This window comes from Rhinopithecus bieti, unplaced genomic scaffold (assembly GCF_001698545.2).
Source record: "Rhinopithecus bieti isolate Rb0 unplaced genomic scaffold, ASM169854v2 scaffold_9899, whole genome shotgun sequence".
In the NCBI taxonomy this organism is placed as follows: domain Eukaryota; kingdom Metazoa; phylum Chordata; class Mammalia; order Primates; family Cercopithecidae; genus Rhinopithecus; species Rhinopithecus bieti.
Genome location: NW_016806979.1, coordinates 6,491,176 through 6,501,590, shown reverse-complemented (window position 1 = coordinate 6,501,590; position 10,415 = coordinate 6,491,176). Strand labels below are relative to the sequence as shown.

The window sequence follows — 10,415 nt, the reverse complement described above, 5'->3', positions numbered from 1 at the left end:
TTTATTTTTTTTTGAGACGGAGTCTGGCTCTGCCGCCCAGGCTGGAGTGCGGTGGCCGGATCTCAGCTCACTGCAAGCTCCGCCTCCCAGGTTCACGCCATTCTCCTGCCTCCGCCTCCCAAGTAGCTGGGACTACAGGCGCCCGCCTCGTCGCCCGGCTAGTTTTTTGTATTCTTTAGTAGAGACGGGGTTTCACCGTATTAGCCAGGATGGTCTCGATCTCCTGACCTTGTGATCCGCCCGTCTCGGCCTCCCAAAGTGCTGGGATTACAGGCTTGAGCCACCGCGCCCGGCCTCTATGTGTTTTCTATGCTGGCAGGAAGTATTTGGGAGGTCAGGAATTTCACAGTCTACCCACGATCTCCCCTCCTATCCCTGCAGTGCAAGGAGGAAGTGGTGGGCACCTTGGATGCTGTGCAGGTACTCTCGGGCGTCAGCCAGCTCCTGCCCAAGTCCCGCGAGAACTACCTGAACCGTTGCATGGACCAGGAGCGGCTGCGGAGGGAGAGTACCAGCCAGAAGGAGATGGACAAGGTGGGCTCACAGCAGGGGGTTCTGAGGAATTTGCCGCGGGGCAGAGGGGCTGCCTAATCAGAGTGGAAACACGTCCCAGAGCAACGGTCGTGGAACTTGTGGGTGATCACACCCTGGGTACCCCGAGGAGTCCACCTGCCAGGTGATGGGGCCTGGGGAAGCCCCTGAGTGTCCCCTTCCATCCCCATTTCCTCCCTGGGCTTCGTAGGCAGAGACTAAAACCAAGAAGGCAGCAGAGAGCCTGCGACGCTCAGTGGAAAAATACAACTCAGCCCGAGCTGACTTTGAGCAGAAGATGCTGGACTCGGCCCTGGTAAGAACCAGGCATCTGTACCTTTAAGACCCACACATGCCTTTGCCCTGGAGGTTATGGGCCGCAGAAATCCCAGGCAGGGTGTGGTGGCTCACACCTGTAATCCCAGCTCTTTGGAAGGCCAAGGTGGGCGGATCACCTGAGGTCAGGAGTTTGAGACCAGCCTGGCCAACATGGCAAAACCCCGTCTCTACTAAAAATACAAAATTAGCCAGATGTAATGGCAGGTGCCTGTAATCTCAGCTACTCAGGAGGCTGAGGCGGGAGAATCACTTGAACCGGAAGGTGGAGATTGCAGTGAGCCAAGATTGAGCCATTGTACTCCAGGTTAGGTGATAGAGTGGAACCCTGTCTGGAAAAAATAAAATAAATAAATAAAAGCAGATTGGAATCTCAGGATTAGGAATCAGAACTTTTTTCAAGCTACGAGTGATAGAAACCCTCATTCAAACTGACAAGGTGTATATAAAAAAAGAGAACAAGGCAGGCATGGTGGTGGCTCACGCCTGTAATCCCAGCACTTTGGGAGGCCCAGACGGGCGGATCACGAGGTCAGGAGATCGAGACCATCCTGGCTAACACAGTGAAACCCCGTCTCTACTAAAATACAAAAAATTAGCCAGGCGTGGTGGCAGGCGCCTGTAGTCCCAGCTACTCGGGAGGCTGAGGCAGGAGAATGGCATAAACCCAGGAGGCGGAGCTTGCAGTGAGCAGAGAGTGCACCACTACACTCCAGCCTGGGCGACAGAGCGAGACTCTGTCTTGGGAAAAAAAAAAAAAAGAACAAACAAAATAAAATTTAAAAAAAGCTGACATGCTCAGGGAACTGAAAAGTTTTATTTTTGAGTTGTGGAGGTTTCAGTCATAGCTGAATCCAGGTGCTCAAATAGTGCTGGCAGGAAATTGTGCATTTCTGCTTCTTTTTTTTTTTTTTGAGATGGAGTCTCTCTGTCGCCCAGGCTAGAGTGCAGTGCCACAGTCTCAGCTCACTGCAACCTCCACCTCCTGGGCTCAAGTGATGCTCCTGCCTCAGCCTCCCTAGTAGTAGTTGGGATTACAGGCACGTGCCATCACGCCCAACTAATTTTGTATTTTAGTAGAGACAGGGTTTCACCATTTTGTATTTTTAGTAGAGACAGGGTTTAGTAGAGACAGGTTTCAGGGTTTTTGCCCAGACTGGTCTTGAACTCCTGACCTCAGATGATCTGCCCACCTTGGTCTCCCAAAGTGCTGGGATTACAGGCATAATACACCACACCCGACCACCATTTCTGCTTCTTAAGTCTATTTTGCTCTCTGGGGACATCACTCCCAGGCAGACATGCCCGTGTGTGTGTGTGTGTGTGCATGCATGCACATGTGTGCATCAAAGTGGGCCCCAACATCCCCCACTTACATCCCATCAGCTCATTGGTTCAGGAATGGAAGTATCTTTTTCTGTAGATTCAGAGAAAGTCCTAGGGCAGACTCTCATTGGCCCTTCCCCAAATCAATCAGTGAGCCAAGGGCTTAGGGTGTTCTGATTGGTCAGGCTGAGTCACATGGCCACTCCTTCTTGGCCCTGACCTTCTCTCCACCTGCCTCTCCCCTCCTGCTTCAGCGCTTCCAAGCCATGGAAGAGACACACCTGAGGCACATGAAGGCGTTGCTGGGCTCCTATGCTCACTCAGTGGAGGACACGCACGTGCAGATCGGGCAGGTGAGTTGGGCAGGTGTGAGGAATGAGGCGGGGGTCACTGTTGGGCAAAGGGGCCTTGACCAGTTTCACACCCCGCCCACCTGGCACAGGTGCATGAGGAATTTAAGCAGAACATCGAGAACGTCAGCGTGGAGATGCTACTCAGGAAGTTTGCAGAGAGTAAGGGCACAGGCCAGGAGAAGCCAGGTGAGTCAGGGCAGCCATCAGGGGTCGGGCTTTAGGGCCACAGCTGCAGGTGATGGGCAGGACTCCAGAGGCAGGAGACTGAACCTCCCTGGGGCTTGGTTTCTCTCTTTCTTTTTTTTTTTTTTTTTTTTGAGATGGAGTCTTCCTCTGCCTCTGTTGCCCAGGCTGCAGTGCAATGGTGCGATCTTGGCTCACTGCAACTGCTGCTTCAGGGTTCAAGCTATTCTCCTGCCTCAGCCTCCTGGAGTAGCTGGGACTACAGGCACGTGCCACCACGCCCAGCTAATTTTTGTGTGTGTATTTTTAATAGAGATGAGGGTTCACCATGTTGGCCAGGCTGGTCTTGAACTCTTGACCTCAGGTGATCTGCCTGCCTCAGCCTCCCAAAGTGCTGGAATTACAGGCGTGAGCCACTGCTCATGGCCAGGCCTTGGTTTCTTCATGGGAAAAATGGGCTGCTGACGAGTCCAGCTCTCCAGCTTGATCTTACGTGTAAATCTCTTTGAACCAGATCCCAGAGGAGCCTTGAGTGCCAGGCTCAGCTGTTCAGACTTCACCCCCAGGTCCTAAGGGAGCCATTGAGGGTTGTTGAGCAAAAGAACAATTTGCAAATACTCAGCTACAGAACTGGGGAGGAGTTAAGAGCAAAAGTTTTAGAGTCAGACCTGGGCTTGAGTCTTTTCTTCATCACCTGCTGTGTGACCTAGGACCTATGCTTTGACTTCTCTGAGCCTCAGTTTCCTCATCTGTAAAGTGAGGATGTTAATAATGTAACGTTCAGTGATTTAATTCAGGTAAAGGGCAAAGGGTGTGCCAGGCACACAGTAGGCACTCACTAAATGCTGGTATACAGTTGTGTCTTCAAGTCTTGTTAACCAGCAAAACCTGTTCTTTCTCCCTCCTGTCTCTCTGGCTCAGCCCTGGCTCAGGTCACCCCTCCCTGCGTGGGGCCCCACTCTTGCTCTTCACAGGCCCCAGATCTGTTGTGTCCTCCTCCTGCTCACACACCTTCCATGGCTCCCCATTGTTCTTGGGAGAGAGTTCCCATGCCTCATCCTGTCACTCAAAGCCCAGCCCACTGCACAGACGCATGGTCCATCCCCCAACCCAACCCAAGTTCCAGCCACAAATGCTGGAAGTATGTGGAAGTAGCTCATGTCACCCCCTACGGTGACACTAACCAGCTGGAACCAGACCAGCCCTTGATCCATCCCACTCCTGATGATCTAGGGCTGGTTCTTGTCTGGGAACCTGATGGACCTTGAGTTCAGATCCAGGTGCCATTTTGTGGCCAAAAGTGTAGTACCCTTTCGAAGCCCAGTCTCCCCACCCTCCGTTTAGTTTCTTTCTCTCTCTCTCTCTCTTTTTTAAATTTTTTTGAGGCAGAGTTTGCACTGTCACCCAGCCTGGAGTGCAGTGGTGCAATCTCGGCTCACTGCAACCTCTGCCTCCTAGGTTCAAGCGATTCTCCTGCCTCAGCCTCCTGAGTAGCTGGGATTACAGGCACCTGCCACCATATCTGGCTAATTTTTTTGTAATTTTAGCAGAGACAGGGTTTCACCATGTTGGCCAGGCTCGTCTCGAACTCTTGACCTTAGGTGATCCACCCACCTCAGCCTCCCAAAGTGCTGAGAATACAGGCACAGGCCACCATGCCCAGCCCCTCAATTGAGTTTCTGTCTCCCGTCTCAGGACCTCTGGACTTCGAGGCATACAGCGCGGCTGCCCTGCAGGAAGGCAAGTACGTCTGGGCCTGGACGCCCAGGCTGGACCGTGGGGGTGAGGGAGGCTGATCTGAATGTGAAAGAAGGCACCTCCCAGTTCTCAGCTGCACCGCAATCTGTCCTCAGCGATGAAACGTTTGCGGGGAGCCAAGACCTTTCGCCTTCCGGGATTAAGCCGGCGGGAGCGGGAGCCAGAGCCACCTGCAGCTGTGTGAGAAAGCACCCCTGCCTTGTCTGGCCCAGGCTAGCCCAGAATCCCTTCCCCTGCCCAGGCTATCCCAGAAGTCCCCTCCTGGGATAGCCCAGGAGTATCCATATTCCAGGCTGGACCAGGATTCCCTCCACCCAAGCTAGACCAGGAGTACCTCTGCCCAGGCTAGCTCAATGTTACTGCTGCCCAAGCTAGTCCAGAATTCTTCCTTTTGCCAGGTTAGGCCAAGAACTGCCTGTCGCAGAGTAACCTAGCATTTCCTCTGTCCAAGCTGGCCCAGGATTGTTCTGTTTGCCAAGGCTAGCCCTAACTCTCCCTACCTTCACAAGGCAGCCCTTCAGATGAGTTCCAGGATTCCTTCCCTCCCAGGCTATTTGAGAACACTCTCTACTCAGCTAACTTCAGATTCAAGCCCCTCCCCAAGCAAGCCCCAGGGTCCCACCGCCTCCAGGGCTAGGTCAGGGCAGTATCACAGCCGGGGAGCTACCCCAGCTTCCATGTCCAGTGTTGCGGGCTGACGGGGCACCAGATGGGCTGCAGAAGCTGATACCAACATCTCTTCCTCCATCCCCAGAGATTTCCTGGAGCCAGATTCAGGGGTGAGTGACGTGGGAGGGGTCAGGCTGAGCTACAAGTGGAAGGAGTTTGATCCCACTCTTGGCTCCTAGAGACCGGATCCCTACTGGAAACTAAAGAGCCGAGATTGAGGGGCGGGCTGGAGCCTGGGGGCTGAGTTCATATCCCACCTCAGCTGCAAAGTCCCGTGGACTACGTGGGTGTGAATAATGTCCCTGCCGAAGCTCAGTTTGTCCCAGGAACCTGCCCACACACCCAGGGAAGACAGTCGTTGCCATCAGGGTTGTTTTGAGGTCTGAGTCAAGGCCTGGGGGTGGGGCAGGGGGTGGTTGGCAGGGTGAGATGGAAGGTTCAATAGTGGGGAGCCTGACTCACTGCTGTCCCCCGACTCCCCTAGACGTGTCCAGAGGTGGATGAAGAAGGTTTCACTGTCCGGCCTGATGTGACCCAGAACAATATCCTTCTGGCACCCCCCAGGAGCAGTTGTTGACACAGCAAGGTCAAAACTGTCCACAATAACCAGTCCACCTTCAGCAATCCTCTCTGGGTACATCCTGGAGAGGGTCTCCCTTGTGGATGAAGCCAACCTAAATGTAAACACCCACTCTCTGGGGTCAGCACTGGGCAAGAGGGAGAGACAAAAGGAAAGCCAGCAAGGCTTCCTGGAGGAGGAGGCACCAGTGTTGGGGTTTTGCAGCTGAATAGGAGTTTGCCATTTAGGTCTGCGCATGCTTGTGCAAAGGCTTGGCTGGGGGGTGGGAGTGCCGGTGGGACATGGTGTCAGGACTGAAGGTTGCACATGACGAGCGATGGGATTGGGCAGGACCTTGAAGGGTTTGAGCAGGGAGGGACAAGGTTGGATTGGAGAGCTGACTGGGGAGAAGCTTGTGTTGGGATTGGCTTGGACCTTGACTGCAGCCCACGCACGGCCGAGCCCTCCCGTTTCTCGTCCAGCGACTCCGACTTCGATGATGAAGAGCCCCGCAAGTTCTACGTGCACATCAAGCCCGCCCCGGCCCGGGCTCCAGCCTGCAGCCCTGAGGCAGCAGCGGCACAGCTCAGGGCCACTGCGGGCAGCCTCATCCTTCCTCCTGGCCCAGGGGTGAGGCATGGGAGGGGTGCCCTGGGTGGTGCTGGCAAGGCTGGCTGGATGTGCTCATGTTGATGCCGCCCACTTTGTCCACAGGGCACCATGAAACGCCATTCTTCACGTGAGTAGCCTTTGGTCTTCAGAGTAGGGAGGATCCTAAGGAGGGGAGGCTATGAGTGTGGGCTTGAATCATAGCTCTGTTTTGTAACTTGGGGCAGGCTGCTTAACCACACTGACCTTCAGTCTCCTTTTCTGTAAAATGAGGTCATTATGAAATTAAGTGAGAGCTGAAAGGGGTAGCTGGGGCCAGGAGGAGCCAGCATCTGGAGACGGGCTCGCTCAGGCTTGAATCTGTGTCTGCCTGATTTGCTGATCACCTTGGGCAACTGGCTGGACACCCCCAAGCCTCGGTCCCTTGGTCCGTGAAGTGGGGAGCATTGCAGGCAGGGTGACAAGAAAGCTCAAGGAGGTACATCTCTTGTAGGGGACGCTGCTGGGAAACCCCAGAGACCTCGGTCTGCCCCCAGAACTGGCAGGTGGGTTCCACACGAGTGGGCAGGTGGGGGCTGTCCCCACCTCTGCCTCCCCATGTCTCTGCCTGGTGATCTCTTGTCTCGGCTGGGAGTTGATGTCATGCTGGGGTTTTTTTTGTTTTTTGTTTTGAGGCAGAGTCTCACTCTGTCGCCCAGACTGGAGTGCAGTGGTGCGATCCCGGCTCACAGCAGCCTCCACCTCCTGGGTTCAAGCAATTTTCATGCCTCAGCCTCCCAAGTAGCTGGGATTACAGGCACCTACCACCACGCCCAGCTAACTTTTGTATTTTTAGTAGAGACAGGGTTTCACCATGTTGGCCTGGCTGGTCTCGAACTCCTGACCTCAAGTGATCCGCCTGCCTCGGCCTCCCAAAGTGCTGGGATTACAGGCATGAGCCATTGCGCCTGGCCCATGTTGGCTTTTGAGGGACCATTTAGTCATTCATTTGATGAACATTTATTGAGTGCCTGCTATGTACCTGTGCTGTTCTAGGGCCTGGGTTCTGAGACAGGTCTCCCTTCTCAGAATCACATTCTAGTGACTCAGATTTTAAGAATAGCAAATAAGAGGCCGGGCGCGGTGGCTCACGCCTGTAATCCCAGCACTTTGGGAGGCCGAGGAGGGTGGATCACAAGGTCAGGAGATCAAGACCACGGTGAAACCCCGTCTCTACTAAAAATACAAAAAATTAGCCAGGCGCGGTGGCGGGCGCCTGTAGTCCCAGCTACTCAGGAGGCTGAGGCAGGAGAATGGCGTAAACCCGGGAGGCGGAGCTTACAGTGAGCCGAGATGGTGCCACTGCACTCCAGCCTGGGCGACAGAGCCAGACTCTGTCTCAAAAAAAAAAAAAAAAAAAAAAGCAAATAAGGCCAGCCGTGGTGGCTCACACCTGTAATCCCAGCACTTTGGGAGGCCAAGGCAGGCAGATCACCTAAAGTTGAAAGTTCGAGACCAGCCTGACCAACATAGAGAAACCCCATCTCTACTAAAAATACAGCATTAGCTGGGCATGGTGGTGCATGCCTGTAATCCCAGCTATTAGGGAGGCTGAGGCAGGAGAATCGCTTGAACCTGGGAGTTGGAGTTTGCAATGAGCTGCCGTTGCGCCATTGCACTCCAGCCTGGGTAACAGGAGGAAACTCCATCTCAAGAAGAAAAAAAAAAGCAAATAAGTTAGAGCATATTCAATATTTCTAAGTGCTATGAAGAAATGAAAGCCGATGACGCAAAGACAGAAGGAGGTGACTTCCCTTGAGGTGGGGATGGGAACCTCCTCGAGAGGGTGACTTGGAGCTAAGCCCCAAAGAGGAGCCAGGAGGTGGCTATGAAGAGAGCTGGGGAAATGGAACTCCAGACTGGGAACAGGCTGAGCATAGTGGCTCACACCTGTAATCCCAGCACTTTGGGAGACCAAAGCGGGCAGATCAGTTGAGGTCAGGAGTTTGGGATCAGCCTGGCCAGCATGGTGAAACCTTGTCTCTGCTAAAAATACAAAAATTAGCCGGGCATGGTGGCAGGTGCCTGTAATCCCAGCTACTCTGGTGGCTGAGGCAGGAGAATTGCTTGAACCAGGAAGCGGAGGTTGCAGCAAGCTGAGATTGTGCCGCACTGCAGCCTGGCCGACAGCGAGACTCCGTCTAAAAAAAAAAAAAAAACCGGGAACAGCATGTGCAAAGGCCCCGGGGTGGGATGAGGCTTGGGAAAAATAGAACCAGTTTCCTCTTGGCCTCACCCTCTCTAGCTGTGCAGAGAGATTGCAGTCAGAGGAGCAGGTGTCCAAGAACCTCTTTGGGCCGCCCCTGGAGTCAGCCTTTGACCACGAAGATTTTACAGGTGATGGGGATAAGGGATTGGAGGTCATGGGTGTGGCCGGAGGGAGGATGGGTGGGGCCATTGCAAAGTTAGGCCAATCGAGTACCTTGGAGGCCAGGCTGGAGGGAGGACTAGTCCGTGTCAGGGTGGGCGGGGCCAGAGTACAGGTGGGAGGGGCCATAGATAGGACGGGGCCTTGGCCAGTGGGCAGTGACTGGGTGGATGGGCCGGACATTTGTGGAGAGGGAAGTCACCAGAAGGCATAGCCTTGGGGGCGTGCTCAAGGACTTTGAATGGGGCCCCCCGACCTTCCCTCGACGTGGCCGTGGCCTGCAGGAGGATGGGCAGGGACTCCGAGTGGGTGAGGGTCGGAGCTGACCGCCCGCTTCCCTCCCCAAGGCTCTAGCAGCCTGGGCTTCACCTCCAGCCCCTCCCCTTTCTCCTCCTCGTCGCCCGAAAACGTGGAGGATTCCGGCCTGGACTCTCCGTCACACGCGGCACCTGGCCCCTCCCCAGATTCCTGGGTCCCCCGCCCAGGCACCCCGCAGAGCCCGCCCAGCTGTAGGGCGCCACCCCCAGAGGCCAGGGGTATCCGAGCACCGCCTCTGACAGACTCACCGCAGCCCCTCGCCCCGTCTCCAGGCCCCTGGGGGCTGGAGACCTTGGCAGGAGGAGGTGAGTCCAGCGGGTCTGGGCCTGAGAGTTGCTGGAACCCTGGGCGGGGGATTGAGCGCCTGCTGTGGGCAGGGCCTGATCAGGCTGTTGGAGACACCGCTAGGACCAGGCAGGCAGAACCTCCCACCGTTGCAGGGACAACAATGAGATAGACATTTAGCAAGGCAGGCGGTAGCGGGTGCCAGGTGGGGGCACCCGAGGAAGGGACATCTGAGCTGAGATTTGAGGGAAGTGAGGACAGAACCACGTGGACATGAGGGGAACGATGTGCTGGGCAGAGGGCACAGCCCCTACAAAGGCCCTGGGGCAGGAGCACACTAGGCCTGTCTGAAGAACAGCAAGGAGGTCTGCCTGCTGGAACAGGGTGATGAGGGGAGGAGGAGGAAGAGAAGGGGGGTGTGGGCAGGGCCTGATGGGCACAGGGAGGGCTTGTAAGTGTTACCCTGAGTAACGCTGAGGGCCATGAGCAGGGGAGGGGCGGATGGACGTCGAGGCTGGGCCTTTAGGTGTCAGGTGCACAGTGGACCCTGAGTTTGGGAAAGGTCAGGTCAGAGCACCCTCTCGACAGAGCACCCCCTCCTTGAAGATGTCATCAAAACAGGAGGAGCAGCTGGCCAGAGAGAGTAGAGGAGAGGACAGAGCCGGGGACCCCGGAGGGGTTGGAGACAGGAGGACAGCAGGTTGGGGGAGAGCGGTGGGGTGGGCTCCTAGGAGCTACCTGAGGAGAATGGGAAGCCCCTGAGTCAGAGGGACTGTGGGCTGTGACCACCTCAAGGTCCCCAGCAGTGCCAACAAGGGCGCTAGGCGCCCTCCATAGGAAAGGGCCTGGTTGGAGCCTGTTCAAGGGAGAGCCGAGTGGGTGGAGACCACAGAGCAGGAGCAGAAGTTTTTTTTTTTTTTTTTTTTTTTTTGAGAGGGAGTTTTGCTCTTGTTGCCTAGGCTGGAGTGCAGTGGTGTGATCTTGGCTTACTGCAACCTCTGCCTCCCAAGTTCAAGCACTTCTCTGCCTCAGCCTCCCAAGTAGCTGGGACTACAGGTGCACACCGCCACACCTGGCTAAT

General features: G+C 55.3%; 1 protein-coding gene across 1 annotated transcript in view; it reads left to right on the top strand.

Annotated features, from left to right (window-relative positions):
- Positions 1-10,415, top strand: part of FCHO1 (FCH and mu domain containing endocytic adaptor 1) — a 42,422-nt gene that overhangs the window by 22,675 nt on the left and 9,332 nt on the right. The window contains exons 7-19 of the mRNA XM_017879565.1: positions 334-534; positions 743-847; positions 2,448-2,546; positions 2,636-2,732; positions 4,425-4,469; positions 4,583-4,667; positions 5,242-5,266; positions 5,641-5,698; positions 6,167-6,345; positions 6,430-6,454; positions 6,818-6,869; positions 8,609-8,700; positions 9,079-9,354. Of these exons, the coding sequence (XP_017735054.1) occupies positions 334-534; positions 743-847; positions 2,448-2,546; positions 2,636-2,732; positions 4,425-4,469; positions 4,583-4,667; positions 5,242-5,266; positions 5,641-5,698; positions 6,167-6,345; positions 6,430-6,454; positions 6,818-6,869; positions 8,609-8,700; positions 9,079-9,354 (1,339 nt within the window). The remainder of the gene's footprint in view (positions 1-333; positions 535-742; positions 848-2,447; positions 2,547-2,635; positions 2,733-4,424; positions 4,470-4,582; positions 4,668-5,241; positions 5,267-5,640; positions 5,699-6,166; positions 6,346-6,429; positions 6,455-6,817; positions 6,870-8,608; positions 8,701-9,078; positions 9,355-10,415) is intronic.